Source organism: Magnolia sinica, chromosome 2, assembly GCF_029962835.1.
Source record: "Magnolia sinica isolate HGM2019 chromosome 2, MsV1, whole genome shotgun sequence".
Lineage (NCBI taxonomy): Eukaryota > Viridiplantae > Streptophyta > Magnoliopsida > Magnoliales > Magnoliaceae > Magnolia > Magnolia sinica.
In genome coordinates this window covers 36,633,820-36,654,884 of record NC_080574.1, presented here as the reverse complement: position 1 = coordinate 36,654,884, position 21,065 = coordinate 36,633,820, and the positions used below count along the sequence as shown (strand labels likewise).

At 44.2% G+C, this 21,065-nt stretch overlaps 1 protein-coding gene across 1 annotated transcript; it reads right to left on the bottom strand.

Annotated features, from left to right (window-relative positions):
• Positions 1–714: 714 nt before the first annotated feature.
• Positions 715–5,826, bottom strand: LOC131236959 (NAC domain-containing protein 54-like). The gene is made up of 3 exons (XM_058234540.1): positions 5,574–5,826; positions 4,879–5,156; positions 715–1,319 (listed from the first exon to the last, which is right to left on the bottom strand). Exons 1-3 carry the CDS (start codon positions 5,728–5,730, stop codon positions 1,044–1,046), a joined length of 711 nt encoding a protein of 236 aa, XP_058090523.1. The 5' UTR covers positions 5,731–5,826; the 3' UTR covers positions 715–1,043.
• Between the last annotated feature and the right edge of the window lie 15,239 nt (positions 5,827–21,065).

Below are 21,065 nucleotides of genomic sequence, written 5' to 3'. Positions count from 1 at the left end.
GTAAATACTAAACTTGCTATTTATAGATGATCATGATTTCTACTAGGCTTCATGATTTTCAGCCAAAAATAATAAGGGTCCAATTTGGCCTAACCATGTTATTCTCCTAATTTTTCTAAGCCCTTTTCGTGTTGGGCACGACTCCTAAAGTTCAAAGGATCAAGAGTTATGATCGAATTAAAACTTATAAAAACAAAATAAAAAAGGACTTTCGATCGTCGATCTGATGGAATCTTGTAAATCTGGCGTGGGCAACCCGACATAGCAGGGCTGGCTGGCTAAAGTAGCATCTCTTACCCCAAAATCATATAAGGTACGCCGAATAACTCATTCCGGTTTACAAGATACGCTTGCTTTAGGTTTCTGACAGTCTTGATCACATTCGCCTCCAATCAGGCCTTCTTTGGTCCATCTTCGACATGAAACTGTCTGCGACCCACTTTACATCACAAATACCAAAGTCCATTATTTGAGAATCAAACTACAAATTCATGGATATGTATGGATTTAATTAGATTTTTTGGGGAATTGGATTTACCCCAAATCCATAAACATAGGAGATTTGAAATCCAGGGATTTAACAAATCCTTGCCCAATTCTCAAACAACCCCAAGTGGAAAATTGGGAAATTTCAGCCTCATGATGGCCTAGTTGAGTTGTAGACAATAGGAGGAATCCAAACGTAACCAAAATACAAAGCATTACTTATGTTCCCACAAATACCCATTGTAGTTTTACATTATTCCCAAATGCCCCAATACATGAATGTGAGCAATTTGCCATACACTTTGTACAAAATCACTTAAAGTTATTATTCCACAAAATACATCCAAACAGCCTTAAAGGAAAGGCCAAACCAAACCCTGCAGACCCATGTAAGAACTGGAACCGCCCGAACGCGACACATCACGACCGTCGGATACAGTGCCACGTACAATTAGATGTGACCTAAATATGAAAATTTTAAATTTTTTTGAACCAACATCTTAAAAATTGTCCCTTATTACAGCAAGTTTATATCCAAATCATGACATGCTTTCTCTTTAATTAGCGAAAGCCATGCATCCTGAGTCATCGCCACCAGTCGATGCACTAGCAGAACACCATGCATCCTCTGTGATGAATTGCATCCATGCATCATCTTTGTCATCTTCATCCATGCATGATGATGACCCAACAGGCACATCAGGCGACATGGTTTCATAGTCATTGATAATCCCTTGGGAGGACTCTAGTAATGATATGCTACATTGACCTTGCTCTTCTATTTCTGTACATGGCCCATTCTTCTTGAAAACACGACATAATGCATATGAATCCTGCAAGGAAAACAAGGTGGTTAGTCTAATTATCTAAGAAAGAAATAAGAGAGATGCTCCAGTTCTCTCAGAGTACTATAAGCGACAGTGCTCCTAATTGAATTAGTTCACTTGGACAGTCCAATCAATGGATCTGCACTGTCCTTTTAAGTTTAGAACACATTCATTGGCTACCATGCAAAAATCACACTGATCTGAAGATCCATTTATCCCTGAATTGGCCTTATTTTCCATACCCATCCTTTTCCATGGATGGTAACGATTGCCTAACCACGTTGGTTCTTTAGAATCATAAGCAATCCATGATGCTTGCTAATAAGTAGATTGATCAATTAGTTGCTTCAACCTATTTGTGTGAATGATCTTGACCGTCCACTAATCAAACGATTAATGTTTGCAGATTGGTGTGATATTCCATGGAACCCCATGAAATTTGGGTTGGACCTAATGAACAGTGTAGATCAATGGACGGGATTTTCGTAGTGCTCTGGGAGCACTGGAGCATTACTCACTACATAAACACATATATATGTATTAATGGGAGGGAATGTATCCGGCGGCTAGCTAGTAGAGCTGGCAGAGAGTGTTAGTGATCCAGGGTTACGAATCCCTGGTTTGTTACCTTCGTAAGCCTTACTAAGGGGAACAAAAAGAGAGAGAGGGATCCACTCCATCCATATATGTCTCATTTTTTTAAATGATCCAAGACGTCCACTCATCATAAGGCTTGGTAAAAGAACCATCCACTAAAGATCACAATGATCAAATAATCTTAATCATATAAAAAGTGTTGTACCAAACGACCATCTTTTAATGGTTCAGATTGTCCAGTCATTGCAATTTTGGACCATGATCAATCAATGGTATGAGGGATAGTGTAAGTACTTGGGTGAGGTGGATGTATATATGTTAAAGGAGAAATGAATTATTGACTTCTTAAGTTAAGCAAACGCATCACTTGGTGATGCCCTAATTTAGTAAAATGTCGGGATGTGTTCGGCAATCCACACCATTGATCTGATGGACCTCACTCTTTGGATGGGGAAAGCTCTAAAAATTTAATTACCATATTGGATTGGCCTTCCTTCCATTGAACATGGATGGTCTTTTTCTAGGCCATGATTGAATGGTTAGATTCTTCAATATTGGAGATTTTTCTTAGCATCCCTTGGCTTCCGTTAGATTAACTGCACCGATTGGAGAACCATGGGCCCCACATGTGAGAATATGAGAGAGAGAGAGAGAGAGAGAGAGAGAGAGAGAGAGAGCCTAGCTTCTTCTCATGACGGTGGATGTGGGATTTGAGGAATAAAGTGAAAGCAAGAGACACAATCATAGATGATAGAAAGTATATCTATCTATGCTTTTGTGTTACATGGTTTGATGATGATCACGAATGCTAAAAAAACGTTCAATGCCAGTAACAAACCGATTTTTGTAATAATATAAAAAGGAATGATACGAATGTGGGTGTGTATACGTGACACACGCCATAATATTCTATGCAAAAGAAGTGATACGAATGTTACTATGTATGAGAGCCATATGGAATTGTACTTTTGTCTCATTAGAATAGCTGAAAGTAAAATAAAGCACCTGAATAAGAGGTGGATCATCTAACACCAGGACAAGCAACGAATATTTGTAGTTGAGAAAAAGGGTAAAAGCCCTGACTTTCCATGCACGTCATGCATAACCCACGTTCCCAACCCTCGTATTACTACCAAAAACCCCCTTCTATCATACGGATGGTGCGTAACATACACCTTCCAGGGATTAATTGCTCTTATGATCTCTTTGTTTTACTAATCTCAGTCTAGGCCATGGGGGGTGCGTACTTAACCGGTGGAGTGAGTTAATAGCTGACAGTTGGGTTTTCATCCAAGCAATACTATGATACTCTGGCAGAGTATGATGGATGATACAAAGGCAGTTAGAAATTAATTAGCGAGAAATTGCATATACTTAGCATACAAATAATTCAAACTAACAGCCTAAATTATGGCAACCAGTTTGGACGTGTCACTGACAAATAATAATAATAATAAAACCTATTAGATTGATGGACATTTAATGGAGGGTTGAAAATGAAAATATCAAATGGTCTTATTTCAAACAACAAGTGTCCACAAAACAGAGGTTAGTATTGTTCAACGAATTTAATTTTTAGACTTACTTATCACAGTGAGTTCCACAATTTAGTTAGTTTAATTTGAAGTAATATATGCAAAGTGTATCATTTCTATATGCCTGTGTATTAAGCGTCATGTGCAACGCGAGTTTCAAATAACTCCCCTATCCTCCTGTAAGCCTTAGGATCAAGTGTACGTCGAGATGGACATTTATTGGAGGGTTGAAAATGAAAATTTTGATGGACATTTATAGGAGGGTTGAAAATGAAAATATCAATTAGTCTTATTTCAAACAACAAGTGTCCACAAAACAGAGGTTAATTAGTATTGTTCAACCAATTTACTTTTTAGACTGTAACTTATCACCGTGAGTTCCACAATTTAGTCAGTTTAATTTGAATTAATATATGCAAAGTGTATCATTTCTACATGCCTGTGTATCAAGCGTCATGTGCAACCAGAGTATCAAATAACTCCCCTATCCTCCTGTAAGCCTTTGGATCAAGTGTACGTCCGGATGTACCGCTTTGATTTGCTAGATGGTGTCAAACTCACACTCCCTTGAATGATACATCCGTAAATGAATCCAAACCGTTCATTTTGTCTCTATGACGAGCTATGACCCAAACAACTTGTAAATGGTAATTGACGACACCAATAATAATAATTAAAAAAAAAAAAAAAAACCATTGTGGAAATGCAATACTATTGTGGAGTTGTAGAATGTGCATATGGTGCCATGGGATTAACCTACGCCTTCCCTAGCCAAGGAGAAAATACTGTTGCTTGTTTCAGGCCTACTAGCTAGTTAGAATGTATGTAGTGGTAGTAATAGCAGCACCACCGACAACAATCAGGTGCACACTTGCAAATCCAATGTACATGTAGCACATGATCTGCAGCTAGAACCATTGAACTAGTGGGCCATAAGTAGACAATTGAAAACCTCACAGAAAGTAACGTGACAAGAAAATGCTAGCCATTGAATCAGTGCAGTTTCCACCACCATTGCTCAACTATAATTTGATGGACAAGATAGTCTGCTGCCATGACTATCAAGCTATCATAATTCACATTGTGGCCCACCAGATCAGCAGTTCTTATATCATTCAAATTGTGCCACGGAACCAATCAAAACTCTACACTAACACGTTTTGTGTCACTCACCGACAGTCAATTCTCCTTAAATGATCTGAGACAATGTTCAGGCAGTTTTCTATCTCAAGCTCCTTTCAGGAATGGGTGTCTGTGGGGCCCACCATGATCAATGTTAATGATGGCCGTGGGGCCCACTCTATTTATCTCTACAAACATGATGATGAGGATAGTGATGGATGAACAATGTTAATGATCACTGTGGGGTCCACACTATTTATCTCTACAAATTAAGATGATGATGATGATGAGGATAGAGATGGACGAATAACCTGAAGTCCCATGGTGTCCTCGCATTCCTTGTCGTCGAGGCGGTATTCATGCATCACCCAGTCTGTTCTGATTCCCTGAGGAGCTCTACCTCTGTAGTAAACCAATGTCTTCTTCATACCGATGGCCCGATTCTGATAGCTAACACGCCGATCCTTCCCTGTAGATTTCCAGTATCCAGCTCTAGTTGCACGGTTTGTTCTAAATCCATTAGGATATTTCCGATCCCGTGGCCCGAAAAAATACCACTCAGGATCTCTACTTGGTAAGAACGATTTATCTGCCACGACGAACAATCGCAAACTATAAAAAGGAGACATTAAAATGGGAGTTTTAACACAATTCAGTTCTCGAGAAACCCTAATCTCAAAAATTAAAGAATGCCTATATATTAGAAGTGAGAAATAAAAAGGAATGCACTATTTAGGCCTGCCCTCATTGATGTTCTTGCACCAATTTCACATTTTTGTAATTGAAATTGCACACTTCCAATACAAGAAAATGGTAAATGGCTGCATGCAAATCAATGAGGGTGGATGTAAATATCAATTGCCAAGAAGAATTTCTTAGCAACCTTAGCATCTTATGAGAAAATCACAGAACCAAAGATTCCAAAACAGAGAGAGAGAGAGAGAGAGAGAGAGAGAGAGAGAGAGAGAGAGAGAGAGAGAGAGAGAGAGAGAGAGAGAGAGAGGACCTGCTAATTCCCAAGGTTCACATTTGTAAAGATCAACTTCAGGAATGATGTCAAGCTCTATCTTGAGGCCATGGATTTTCCTCTTTAGATAGTAATTTACGAGCTCTTCATCGGTGGGATGGAACCTGAAACCTGGTGGTAATCCGACCGGCGCCATCTCTTCCAACTCTCTGTCTCTGGTAACTCTCTCTCTCTCTCTTCTTCTTCTTCTTCTTCTTCCCTCCAAAGAAGAGCTCTTCCTTTGTTATCAGAAGCAACATTATGATGATCATATATAAAAGGATTCAAAGTCCCTTGTCTTTGAGTTATTTTCACTTTCTCTTTTACAGATTCTCAGACAAACGTTTTCTGCAAGCCCATAGGCTCTCTCTCTCTCTCTCTCTCTCTCTCTCTCTCTCTCTCTCTCTCTCTCTATATATATATATATATATATATACTCCAAAGCCTTCTCTTCCAAGTTCCCATCTTCTCCAAATTTACCATTGGCTGCTCTTTTCCATTCATCGCCTCTTCCACCCTTCTAAAATTACCTTTTTCTTTTCTTGTTTTTGGCCTTCGCTCATGTGAGATGTGAGGGGAAGAGAGAGAGGCCTTTGCACAACAGTTTTTTAAAAATCTGACGCGCTGCACTCAAATGGGACATGTGGCATAACTGTCCATGATATCTGAACGGTTCATCAGGTGTGGCCCATCATGGATAGACCACTATTTTATTTTTTTTGGAAATTTATTGGACCAGATCATCTTCCCAGTTCAGTTGCTGGAGCATTTCCAGTCAATGCTGGTTGTTGATATTATCAATTTGTAATTCACATATGGACGTTTGAGATCATCAAATCAGTGAATTTCTCAGCCAGAGCCGATCCAACAAGATTAAAAGGTCGGATGGTTACTTTCATGCCACGTGTTATATTTTTGTTGGAGCTCAATGTCAAGTGACTAATTACTCTGCGAAGAATAGAAAACCTTGGAGTACGTTTTGGCTCCGTCGCGACGCTGCGTCACCACCTCCCAGGACCCACATGACGAGATGGTTTCCATGATTTGAGCCGTCCATATTCTCTACCGATAGTGATGGTCAAAACAACTCATTCAGAACACAATTCTTATATTTTTCTAATGAACAGTTTTCACAAGATGGACGGTTCCGATCATCTTACAACTCAGCATGTGGGTCCATTGGGCTGCGATATACGCTAATTCGCGACATAGCGGGAGTTATTATGAGCAATCTATAGGGAATCTCATCATCCTCCGGTCAATTTCTAACGAGAACTTTGCTAAACTAACGCACGTGTACAAGTCAGCTAATGCACACGCCAGCACAGATGCCAACGTGGAAGACACGTGCAATATCCAAGCCATCCATCATGTGAAACTCCCCATGTAGATGCTACTATCCAAAGATAAAATGGTACACTCAATAGGTGTTTCATGATATAAGAAATAATTGCATGGGTTAGAAAACCTGACGGTTTTTTTTTAATATATTTAAAATCGTACATCTGTTCAATTAATTGTAGTCCATCTGAGAATCTACATAGTGGCACACTTCCGTTGGACGGCATGGAAATTGCACCTGTGTGCTGCGCTAGCATATATATCTGATTTTTACACGTGTGTAGGCTTCGCAAAGCTCTTCATGAGAAAATTCGCTTTTAAAAGGAAGATCTCATGCGATTGCAATTTTAAAAGTGCACTCGCGTTAACACGTGTTCAAGATCGGAGCCTCTCATCATGTCCACATGACTAGATACCATATATCAGAAATACGGTTTATATGATCATATAGTGGACCACATTTGTCCGAAAACAAATGAACGGTTAAGATATAAAGAAACGCTACAAAATTTAATGTACACTCGTGAAGATCAACGGCTCCGATCTTCCACACATGTTCTTAGTTCCCACTTGCAACACTCATCAATTCTCTAAACATAACCCGCAGTTGCTTTGTTATTTTATGACGTGGGGGTATCACAGAGTCCCCACTTCCCATCACTATCTGATTTTAATGGGAAAGGATGATAATAAGATTCTCCCCTTCTACGAGATTATTTCCTGCCCCATTCTCCACGTCACACGCGCCACCACAGCTAATCGAGACTGTTCAACAAGTGGGCCCCACCATGGATGGGCCATAGTGAAAAAACAGAACCGATCAGAAGATCACAACCGTCCACTTGGTGGGCTCATCCTATCACTGGTGGGTCCAAACAGACACTATTTAAATAACGATCACACGGTTGATAGACGGATGATTATAAATGGGCCAGAACCGAAAGAGGTGGACAATAAGAGGAAAGGATTCGATTAGCTTTAGCAGGTTGGTAAAGACCAAGTCGTGATGAGGAAGGGAAAACCGGGGAGATTTGGACGTGAACCCTTTATTTTGTTTTTTGCATGCCTTCCTTCTCCTTTTTCTTTTGGGATATCATCCTCACCTTTTTACGTAATAATTACGCGGCAAAAATCGTCTAAAGAAATCCAAAAATGGTAATTTTTTCTTTTATTTTTTCCTGTGGGCCTTCTTATCTTAATTTTTTTTTAAAAAAAATTAAAGAGGAAGGTTATGCCTGACTTGATTGAGATCCATGTTCCTTAGCCTATCATGATGGGGCATACCTGGCGGCGTGGTCAAATGATTCGGACTGTCCATCTAGTGGGCCCCTATGTTCAATTGAAATGGGCCAGACTCTTAAAGAAGCCAGCTAGAGGGACGTTGGTATATGTCTTTTTCTAAGTAAGACAATACTTACATTCTCTGTTTGTTGTCAGGTGCCTTTAACTTGGGCTCGACCGGTCAAGAGTATGGCTCGATCGGTTGAGTGAGCCGCTCATCCAGTCGAGCATTGCTTGACTCAAAATTCAGCGTGTTATTATTTTTGGTGTCCAGGCGGCTCAATCAGTTGAGGAGATGGCTCGACCAGTTGAGGCCTCGGCTCGACTAGTCGAAGTTACACAGATCCTGCGCGGACTGCATATATTTGAGGCAGTTTCCGGACTTTTCCGGACTATGTGTGTAAGTGGAGTTTCCTAAACTATAAATAAAGGTCCTTAGGGCAATTCTAAAGTATTCTAAAGATTTCTAAAAGTTTTTCAAGGGTTCCTAAAGGGTTCTAAGGTTATCAAAGGGTGTAGCAAGGGTGAGATTTAAGATTGTTTGAATCAGGTAAGTCCTCTCTCTTGTAATTTCTTTTCATAGTGGATTTTTGTCGCTTTGTGCCGTGGTTTTTTTCCCATAAGGGTTTTCCACGTTAAAACTTTGTGTGTATCTTGTGATTGTTTGACGTTTTGGATTGCTATCCTAGATCTAGATCTGTGTGATTCCGCAATACAAATCCCCAACAAGTGGTTTCAAAGCAATCATTGGAGCACAGATCTGAATCTGAAGGATTAGTAGTAATGGGAAACAACAAGTTTGATATTGAGAAGTACTCAGGCCAAAATAGCTTTGAGTTATGAAAGGTTAAGATGATTAGCCTGTTAACCAAGCAGGAGGAGATTAAGGCTCTTGAGGAGCAGAAATTTACCATAAAAGATAATGAATGAGAAAACCTTGATAGTAATGCTTTAGCCTCTATTCGTTTATATCTCACGGATGAGGTTCTCTATAATATTTTGAGGAAGAAAATTGCGGCTAGTTTGTGGGCAAAGTTAGAGAACATCTATGTAAATAAGTCCTCTGAAAATCGCATACACTTAAAGTTACAGTGTTATACCTTCAAGATGGCAGAGGGTGGAGATCTAGAAGCCCATATCAGTAACTTTAATAAATTGATGTGCAAATTGCTAAATATGGAAGAAGTGGTTAAAGATGAGGAACAAGCATGTATATTGTTGAATTCTCTTCCTGCATCATATGGGTCTTTCAGGGACATGATGTGCACCACAAATAAAACCTTAAGTGTTGACACCGTTATCTCAGCCCTTCAAGGGAAGGCTATGAGAAAGTTAAATGGCGACATGGGGGCATCTTCCGATGCACTGATTACGAGGGATAGAGATTCTGAGCGAAGTACAGGGTCTTTAAGGCCTAGATCCAAATTAATGAATGATGTATGTTGACTGTATTAGCACATAAAAATGGGATAAGTTAAGCCAAAAAGAAGATATGATTAAAGTGTAACTGAATAAAGCAAGCGAAATAATTATAGTAAAATATGTGTAAAAGTGTAAATCCCAGAATTACATATACAACCAGATCGTGTAAAAGTGTTATTTATCAAAATTATAAGTACAAGTTACATCATTTCAGTTCCCAAAATAGTCATCCCATAGATCCCGCGCAACAGATCGAGGCTCGCTAGAACCCGTCTCAAAACCGCATATAGGAGAAGGCAGCCTCGTCGTCATCCGGCTCCCGCTGCCTCGACGTCGCATCCACATCTTGCAACATCGGGGCCTAAGACAGAGTCCGGTGGGTGTGTAACACCGCCTGAAACGTGGGAGTGAGTGATCAACTCTGGAACAATAAGGCACTTTGGTTAACATGCTATCGTCAATCAAACAAGAATGATAAAGCAGACAATTAAATAAATCCTAAGTACTCTTATTAGTGCGGTATGAATGCAATATGATGCGTGCCCTCACACGTACACCCTCGCGTCTTCATCTTACGTTACGCATGACATCGCCTCAAAGTGCGCCACATCTACAAAGCACATGCAAATGCGGTGCATGGATATGATTACCAAGTTGTTATTAGTCCAATTCATACAGCAGGATTGGGAAGCTAAGATACCTTCCTCATATCACCATCCAAACAGTGATCCATACTAGGGTCGTCAATCCTAGACATTGCATACGATCATATAGTTGAGGTCGTAGCAAAGGGCTCGTCACCAATCAATGCACGCCTTTCATGCCCTTACTACCACAGATCGGCTCGTCACCTCCTTGCGGTATCCAGGTATGCTCGAGGTCACTACAAAGGGCTCGTCACCAATCAATGTAGGCCGACAGCACGAATATAGTGTCCCATACCACCATAATCGGCTCACGAGTTTAGTTGCTCACTGGTCACTACGGGGAGGCTCGTCACCCCAGCATAGGCCGACACTCGACCACGGTGTCCCATACCACCATGTCCGGCTCATGAGTCTTAGCGGATCGTGTACCATGGTTATTAGGATTTCACTGGTAAGTTCGGTACCATAGATTCAACAATAGCGCCCATACATGGTTAACATACACTGGACAATCGGGTTAGTTGACGAACTCGACTAGACGAGCGCACGTTGAATTGAACGACATAGAGTGCGCAAACACTCCGCGTGGCCAAACCACCGCCGCCAACTCTAATACGACTCGGGTTCGTCTAATCGTCTCACGTGGCGAAAGCAATCTCAACCACGACCATAGGGTCAATTACCGATTTCTGGACTAAGGCATAGTCCCAAACATCCTACACTACGACAGAGATATTCATATGGAATGTAAAACAAGAATAGAACAACCACTCAAATCATGGTGCATACACATCGAAGAATATCAACTTAACATAAATGTAAGCATAGAATGCTTGAATTTAAATAACTTGGAATGTAAATGCATAAGGAAATCATGCGCATCCATAGGAGTATTGAGAATCACTTCTCAACGCCTGCATTTAGTGTAATCAGTTACACGTAGATCATTCATGCATTTCTACAAACACTTAGCATTCATGGAACAACATACATGACGCATGTTGAAATACGTGCACTTAGACAATTCCTTTTCCCAAGGAGTTGTCATACATGCATCTAGCATACATACATGACCAAAAATCATGGCAAACATAAGTGCGTATTTTATACGTATACGGTACTTTATAAATACACTTAGAATACACAAATCTCAATATAGCACATGCATATCAGAAAGCAATGTAAACATAACATTTGACATGTGAAATCTCATCCATAATAAGAATAAATCACTAACTGGGATTGAAAGCCTTGAAAACCATAACCTATACACTTAAAGTCCGCACCTTAAGCAAAGAAAGAACCGCCGAACTGATTTAGACGAGTTGTCTTCGTCAACGGCGCAAGAATACCCTAAAATAAGGATATAAATGAGATACAACAACACCAAGTCTAATCTAAGCTCTAACACAGGTTAGGGTTAGGTTAACTTACCCCAAAGGAACTCGTCAGAGGAACGATTCAAAGTGAAGGTTCAAAGGTGAAGAAGAACAAGGAAGAATCAAGGTGATTCACCAACCAATCTCTCTCACTTCCTCTCTCTTTCCACTCTCTTTCAAAGCTATGGTTAGAGAAAATTAGTATGGAAATGAGAGCTAGGGTTTAAGGAATATATATAGGCCTTAAAATGATGGAAATAACCCAGTGGTCAAGGTATACTTAGGTTATAACCAAAGTACGCCTTTCTCGATCCAACGAAGCACTTCGGTGGGCCTATAACCACGAAAGGTCGGACTTAAGCTCACCGACCATGGATCTAGGTCAGCCTGAGTTTTCTACCGACTGGCTCTTCGAATCAGCCGTGGCGACCACACTCAATTCAACGGTCACGGAAACTCGATCAGTCCACAAGCACTAGGATATGCCCGGGCCAACCATCCTATTCGAGGGTGAAATTGGGTCGAATCCAACGGTCAGAATGCTTAAAATCGTCGCGCAAGCGACACGACTCGCATTTCATAAAAAGCTTATTAAATTCCAACCGTTCTCACACTCTTCACTCCGAACTCAACCAAATCGACCTAGAACATCAGATCGACTTGATTTTCGAGGTGAAACCAAGCCCAACTCGATGACCGCAACAGCCTAAGATCATCGCCATCGGACTTTCGACGCGCGGTCCAGATCCGATCCAGATCTTCCAAAAATTCCCCAGAACAACTGGATTTAGCGATGGATCCTAGGTTTCGGAGTAATGTAGCGCTCACTAATCTACACGTTTAGAGCCATGCAGATACAATTTAAAGTGATTGATGCGAATTTCACAAGCAATCAAGTAAAGCGCTAATTACCCCAAAAACAACTACTTAAGGAAAGATTAGCACAAAATTCCAAGGTCGTTACAATCTACCCCCTTAAAGAAAATTTCATCCTCGAAATTCATACCTTCATATAATCCTCGAGGATCAGAGGGTAGGTCTTACCTCAGCTTCAGATTCCCAAGTAGCCTCTTCTACGCCATGATGCGACCATAACACCTTCACGAGAGGGATAACCTTACTACGCAGTACCTGCTCCTTTCTATCCAGAGAATACGCGTCGGTCGCAGTACATAAGTGGCATCCTCACTTAACTGCACTTGCTCCCAACTGATAATATGCGAAGGATCGGAACGTACTTCTTCAGCATAGAAACGTGAAATACGTTATGCACGCCCGCAAGAGGTGTGGGCAAAGCAAGGCGGTAAGCTACCGCTCCCACTCGATCCGAACTTGAAATGGACCAATAAATCTCGCGTCAGTTTTCCTTCTTACCGAACCGCAAAACTCCCTTCATAGGAGAGACCTTGAAAAACATGATCTCCCACTACGAACTCAAGCGGTCGACGCCTCGTATCAACATAACTCTTCTGCTCTGCGCTGTCAGAAGTCGACGCCGAATGATGTCAACCTTCTCGGAAGTCACCTGCACCAACTTCGGGCCAAGCAAACTACGCTCACCAATTTCCGCCCAACAATGGGTGCTCTGCACGGCGACCATACAACGCCTCGAAGGGAGCCATGCCGATACTCGCCTGGAAACTATTATTATACGCGAACTCGGCATACTCGAAGACAATCATCCCAACTGTCTTTGAAATCCAAAACACAAGCTCGCAACATATCCTCCAGGACTTGATTCACGCGCTCCGTCGGCCCATCTGTTTGCGGATGAAACGCGGTGCTGAACTTCAGTTTCACACCCAATCGCTTCCTGGATACGAGTCCAGAAGATAGATGTAAAACGCGTGTCTCTATCAGACACAATCTCCAGGGGAACTCCATGTAGACGCACTATCTCCTTGATATACAACCTAGCCAACTCGTCTGCAGAGTAAGTGACTCGATCGGTAAGAAATGCGCCGACTTCGTTAATCGATCGACGATCACCCAAATAGAGTCAAATCCCTTTCTCGTCCTCGCAACCCATAAATAAAATCCATAGAGATGAAATCCCACTTCCATTCAGCTATGGGCATGGGCTGCAATAGCCCAGGAGGTCGGCGATGCTCTGCCTTGACCTGGCACGTGAGACAACGAGAAACAAATTCAGCAATCTGGACCTTCATATTGTCCCACCAATAAGACCTCTTCATATCCCGATACATCTTCGTGCTACCTAGATGCATCGCAAGCTTAGAACTATGGGCTAACTCGAGAACCTCACGCCTCAAGTCAGGGTGTCAAGAACACATAACCGGCCACGAAAACGTAGGCTCCCATCAGAACTAACACTCCGGTCGGAGCTCTCATCCGTACCAACCCGCCGCCTCATCTTCACCAAAAGCTCATCATCTCCCCCTGAGCCGCAACGATCCTCTCGTCGATAACGGGCCGTACACGAATGTGTGCGATAACCTCATACGGCTCAACCACCGTAAGCTTCGCTCAAAATCGCGCACGAACTCCAACATCTCCCACTGCTATCATTAGCGGAGCCGCAAACTCCAAAGCCTTCTTGCGACTCAACGCATCTCGCCACAAGGTTCGCCTTACCAGGGATGGTAAGAAACATCGAACTTGAAGTCCTTCAATGTTTCCATCCATCTGCTCCGCCTCATATTCAAATCACGCTGCGTGAAGATATACTTAAGGCTCTTGTGGTCGCAAAAGAGCTCAAACTCCTCACCATAGAGGTAATGTCTCCAAAGCTTTAATGCGAATATGACAGCTGCCAATTCCAGGTCGTGCGTAGGGTAATTCGCTTCGTGTTTCCTTAACTGACGTGAAGTATAAGCAATCACCCTGTCCTTCTGCATAAGGACACAACCCAAGCCAACACGAGAGGCGTCCGTATATATAATATACTTAACCCCTTGCTCTGGCAATACTAGCACAGGGACGGACGTCAACTTGTCCTTCATGAAAAGCTAACTCCGCCCGCTCACTCCAAGCAAACTTCAAATCTTTCCGTGTCACCTGCGACAACGGTCCGGCAATCTTCGAGAAGTCCGAATAAAGCGTCGATAATATCCTGCAAGGCCAAGAAAACTCCTCACCTCAAGAATGTTTGTCGAGTCCTGCACTGCACCTACCTTGGCAAGGTCGACGGCTATACCTTCCTTGGACACCACATGTCCCAAGAACTTGACTTCCTCTTTCCAAATCACACTTCTTGAATTGTGCGAAAAGCTCGATGCTCCCTAAGAGTACCCAAAACCGCTCTTAAGTGCTCCTCGTGCTCGCCGCTCGCCGAATAAATCAAGATGTCATCAATAAATACAATGACGAATCGAAACAGAAATGGTCGAAATCCCTGTTCATTCGATCCATGAACACGGCCGGTGCGTCCGCAGATCGAACGACATCACAAGGAACTCATAATGACCGAAGCCGGTCCTAAAAGCGGTCTTCTGCACGTCCCCATCCTTGACGCGCAACTGATGATACCTCGATCGCAGATCAACCTTCGAGAAGTACCTCCCCCTTCAACTGATCAAACAGATCATCAATCCTGGGCAAGGGGTACTTATTCTTCACAGTTACCAAATTCAAACTGCGATAATCAATACACAATCGCAAGGAACCATCCTTCTTCTTCACAAACAAAACAGTGCTCCCCAAGGAGACACACTGGGCCGAATAAAACCCAATTCTAGCAAACCATCTATCTGCTTCCTCAACTCCTCCATTTCACTCGGAGGCATCCGATAGGTGGGTAAAGAAATGGGCGCCGCACTGCATAAGATCGATAGCAAATCAATCTCACGCCGAGGAGGTAATCCAGAATCGACTCAAACACATCTTCAAACTCTGATTAACGGCGTACTAACCAACGCCGACTCGGAACTCTCCAACAGAGAAGAATAAAAATCAATACGAATAGGGTAATTGACTGAACCGGGAAAGTAACAATCTCGCCCTCGGTCCATGGATCGTCACCGATCTCGCTTCACAATCAATCTCGGCTCGCATCCTCGTGAGCCAATCCATACGCATAAGAACATCGTAGTGATAAAGCGGTGCGACTAGCAAATCAACACGGATCGATCCACTTCCCAGATCGACCAAACAATCCATACAACGCTTGCCCGAGGCAGAGGACATCCCCGTAGCGGTAGTAAGCGTCACTCCTTGCATAGGAACAGATCTCAAACCCAAACGCCTAACCGCCGCATAAGAAATAAGAGAAGTAGTGGACCCTGTATCCACTAGCACAGAAACGGGAATACCTTCTATATGCGCTGTCACCTTAAAGGACCTCGGCACCAAGTCAGACATAGCGCTTCAGCCGAAAGCGCATGAACACGAGCTTGCGCTGACGATTCGGTGGAGGAACCATGGGCCGCCGAGGTGGCCTGAAACCAGGACTGCAGTCTCAAGGATGGATGAGCTGGGCGCCGATCGAAGAGGAGGAGGAGAAATAACCGAGGCATCGGACGGCTAACCCTCTGCGGTGGAGTAAAACCACCGGCTCGCATAGGAAAAGCATAAACGGTCCAAGTGCCCAACCTTCCCACAATAAGAACATCTCAGATCAGCTCTCATCTGCTGAGCGGCGGCGCTGAACGCCTAGGAGGAGAATCAACACGCGGCCTCTTGCCAAGGAAAGGTGCACCCGGGAAATTCGGTCTCGGCCTAGGAGGCATCGGTGCTCGCATGCGGGACGCTTTATCTCCGTCCGCTTCGCTCGCAAGGACATGCTCACTAGCTCCGCATATGAAGAAATGCGCACAAAGAAATCTTCGTATGGATATCGGGTCGCAGGCCCTCGGAAAAATGCCGCATCCTCATCGGTTGATCGCCCAGATCAAAGGAACATACCGCCCAACTCGAAACCGGTTCTCATACTCCGTAACCGACAACCCTCTCTACTGAGGCGAAGGAACTCACTCTCCTTCTCATGTCGACATAACCGGAAATACTTCTCGTGGAAGCGCGCCTCAAACGCCCGCCACGACCACACGAAGTCCTCCAACAGTGCGAAGCACACCGTCCCACCACAAACCGGCCTCCTTCTCAAACATGAAGGTGGCAAGCTCAACTTGCTCGACCTCAGAGCAGTGCAACGGCCTCGGCATCTTAGAGATGCGATCAATCCAATACTCGGCCTCCTCGGGTCCCATGAGAACCCGCAAAAGTAGGAGGTCGCAAGCGCCGGAATCGCTCGAATGTGCCGGCACTAACACTGGCACCGGCACTCCCGGATGGAGGCATAGGTGAAACAGTTGGAGTCGCCTACCGACTGAGCAAAGATGCCGGCCATGGAGGAGAGGAACTCCTCCTGCTGCTGCTGTTGCTGAATCTGCTGCCGCTGCATCAACAACATCATCTCTTCAAACATATCAGACGGTGAAGCATAAGAAGGTGCATGGCTCGGCTCAGAACCGAGGGTGTGACCGGAGGAGCCATAGGTGTCGACCCAACACCAACACGAGATGGACCGCCTGTGGATCTGACTCGCTATCGCTCAAGGGAGGAACCCCAACAAGCAAAAGAGAGACGGCCGAAGTCTTCGAACCCTTAAGAGGCATCCCTACATTAAATCAAAGGATGCAACCTGTCAGATTCTAAGTCACATAATCCATCCACACAACAACAACACAGCACAACTCCAAAAACAAACAACATGCATTCCATTAACCAAAATCGTCGCAATACAAGTAGTGCAGCAATACATGAATCACGACTAGGAAAGCATGAAAACAACAACATCTAACACTTCAAACAACCACAACAACTACAACTACAACCACTAACAGCTACAACACTACAACAACTCCAACTACAAGCTAACAACGGCTACACATAGAAAGAAACACCAAACAAAGCAAAGACGGCCACGACGATGCTACTCGTCGGAATTAGGAGATGGAGGCGGAGCACCCTTATCCTGCAAGCAACACAGGATAGATTTCAAAGTCCGGGACATCTTCTTGAACTTGTGCTTAACCAAGCCTCGAAGATCAACCATCTCCTGGCGTAAAGCAGCTTGCCCCTCTTCAAGCCGTGTAAGACGGGCATCTCTGGCAACCTGCTCTGCGCCCTGCTCTGGCACCACAGGAGGAGAGCGATCACTCGAATCCTGTGCCTCAATCTCTTCCTCGTCTTGCTCTGCTTCTTCCCCAGACTCCGCACCGCCTTCAGCATAACTCTCATCATCACCACTCTCAGACCCGGCCTCACCCTCAGAGGCAAGCCGACCAGAACCAACCTCCATCAGCTTAAGTGTCCTTAGATTGATATAACGAACAAGAACCGGCTTCTCAGCTCCAAGCCTATAGCCAAACTCATGTGCAATCTTGCAAATGAGGCGGCCAAAGGGAAGCGACTCGGTCCTTCTACTCGAACGAGCGATGTGAATAATCTGGTGTAGGACGTACGTCGGCACACACAACTTCGCTTCCTGCCCCACCTGACACAGAAAATCCACCATCAGGCACATACACTCGCTGCGGTTGCTCCACCTTGGATATACATTGAACGTAAAAATATGGTGAAGCAAACGGAAGTCGTCCGTCATGAAAGAAGCCAGAAGACTCCTATTTGGTTGCCATTCAACCAGACGACCACATAAGGATCGGGTGCGACGATCCCTCTCGCGCACACTGTCCACATTCTTCTCGCTGGCATGCACTTCCCCAAGTGGCACTCTCAGGAGGCGGGATATCAAAGCAACATTGACAATTCCAACTCGACCGCTACCACAGGAAATCTTGAACTGCAGAGGATCCAGCGAAGGCTCCAGAATGTTGGCATAGAAGGCCCGAACAGTGCTAGCATTCGCGCGATACTCGCCTTCGAACAAGGGACCCCAACCAGCCCCTTCTAGGCGCTCCAACAAGAAGAACTCACCAAAGAGCCGCGGATCAACATGAGCCTCAAAAAGGACTCTACGCCCCTCATAGACTCCATGCGACAATTCCGCCAACAAGGTCCTACTGACAGGAGCTCGAGGATCGAGGTCCCGCTTCGTCTGGAACTCGCGCGTGGCGGACGTGCTAGCGGCGGCACCTCTCGGCCTCCGTGCACGGGTTGGGCGGCTCGGCCCGGCTTCATCCACGGGCGCTCTCTTCTTCCCCATCAAGGAAAGAAGGGAAGAAATGGAAAAGATGGCCGTCACAATCTCAAAGAGGGCCATGAGAAATGAGAGAAAGAGAGAAATAGGAAGATGGTGAAGCTTCCACACAACTATGAGCCAAAAAGGGAATGAAAGGGCTCAAATGAGAGGGAAAGATGGAGAAATCAGCAATGGAATAGAAGATTTGAGAATGGGGTGATGGGTTTGCACGAAAATGGAAGGAAGATGAAGATTTGGGAGAGATTTGAGAGAGTTTGGAGAGGTTTTGGAAGAAAAGGAAAGCTTGGAGGTGGGTGTTGTGAAGGAAATAGATGGAAGGAAGGGTTTTAAAATGAAAACCGTGGAGGGGTGGGCCACATTGAGCCTAGGGACGATCGGCCCGCGTCGGCCCGGCCCGCCTGGCCTGCCCGGCGATGGCATCGCCGGTCTCTGGACATATCGGCGATGCCTCGCCGATTTGGCGAGGTCCTCCTGGTCCTCCTTGGTCCAAATGATGTGGTCCCCCCTGGGTCCCACAGAAAATGCCCCGATTGGCCCCTTGTGTAGTAGCCTATCGGGTCATTCTGACAGAAATCTGGTTCAACCGGCGATTTCTGGAAGGTTTAAAAATGAATACTGGGAAGATAGACCATCTACACTCATTATTAAAGGGTCTAGGAAAGGTTTCGGGTCGCTGTGTGTGATCAGGTAAGAGTACAGACTCGATCTCGACGAAGGTTTTCAGGAAACTTTCGCCGATAGAAACTACTGAGCACAAACACAAAGCGATGATAGACCCGCACCCAATTACACTATAGTGGCGACAACGTGCGGTGTGTGACCATAACCCGGGTCCGGTTTAATCCAGATCATGCTTGATACCAACTTGTAACGCCCTGAAATTCGGGGGTCGAGCATAACTCGGCTCCCGAGTTCCAAAACATCACTTATGCAACATAATTAATGAGAGATGTATGTTGACTGTATTAGTGCATAAACATGGGATAGATTAAGCCAAAACGCAGATATGATTCAAGGGTAAGTGAATAAAGCAAGCGGAAGACTTATAGTAAAATATGTGTACAAGTGTAAGTCCTCTGAATTACATATACAACCAGATCGTGTAAAAGTGTTATTTATCAAAATTATAAGTACAAGTTACATCATTTCAGTTCCCAAAATAATCATCCCATAGATCCCACTGACCGAGGCTCGCTAGAACCCGCCTAAAACCGCATATAGGAGAAGGCAGCCTCGTCGTATCCAGCTCCCGCTCTGCCTCGACGTCGCATCCACATCTGCAACATCGGGGCCTAAGACAGAGTCGGTGGGTGTGTAACACCGCCGTAAACGTGGGAGTGAGTGATCAACTCGTGGAATAATACCGCAAAAGTTAACATGTTATCGATTCAATCAAACAGTAATGATAAAGCAGACAATTAAATAAATCCTAAGTACTCTTATTAGTGCGTATGAATGCAATATGATGCGTGCCCTCACACGTACACCCTCGGCGTCTTCATCTTACGTTACGCATGACATCGCCTCAAAGAGAGCCACATCTACAAAGCACAAGCAAAATCGTAGAATGGATATGATTAAAAAGTTGTTATTAGTCCAATAAATACACAAGGATAGGGAAGAAAAGATACCTTCCTCATATCACCATCCAAACAGTGATCCATACTAGGGTCGTCTATCCTAGACATTGCATATGATCATATAGTTTAGGTCGTTGCAAAGGGCTCGTCACCTATCAATGCACTCATTTCATGCCCTTACTACCACAGATCGGCTCGTCACCTCCTTGCGGTATCCAGGTATGCTCGAGGTCACTACAAAGGGCTCGTCACCAATCAATGTAGGCCGACAGCACGAATATAGTGTCCCATACCACCATAATCGGCTCACGAGTTTAGTTGCTCACTGGTCACTACGGGGAGGCTCGTCACCCCAGCGTAGGCCGACAGCTCGACCACGGTGTCCCATACCACCATGTCCAGCTCATGAGTCTTAGCGGATCAGGTACCATGGTTATTAGGATTTCACTGGTAAGTTCGGTACCCTAGATTCAAGCAGTAGCGTCCATACATGGTTAACATACATCGGACAATCGGGTTACTTGACGAACTCGACTAGCACAAGCGCACGTTGAATTGAACGACATAGAGTGCGCAAACACTCCGCGTGGCCAAACCACTGCCGCCAACTCTAATACGACTCGGGTTCGTCTAATGCGTCTCACGTGGCGAAAGCAATCTCAACCATGACCATAGGGTCAATTACCGATTTCCTGGACTAAGGCATAGTCCCAAACATCGTA

Coding starts and splice junctions, on each gene's coding strand:
- LOC131236959 (XM_058234540.1), bottom strand. CDS start 5,730: ATGGCGCCGGTCGGATTACCACCAGGTTTCAGGTTCCATCCCACCGAT. Junction 5,157..5,573: donor TGAACCTTGGGAATTAGCAG/GTCCTCTCTCTC, acceptor TCGTCGTGGCAG/ATAAATCGTTCTTACCAAGT. Junction 1,320..4,878: donor AGGACACCATGGGACTTCAG/GTTATTCGTCCA, acceptor TTTTCCTTGCAG/GATTCATATGCATTATGTCG.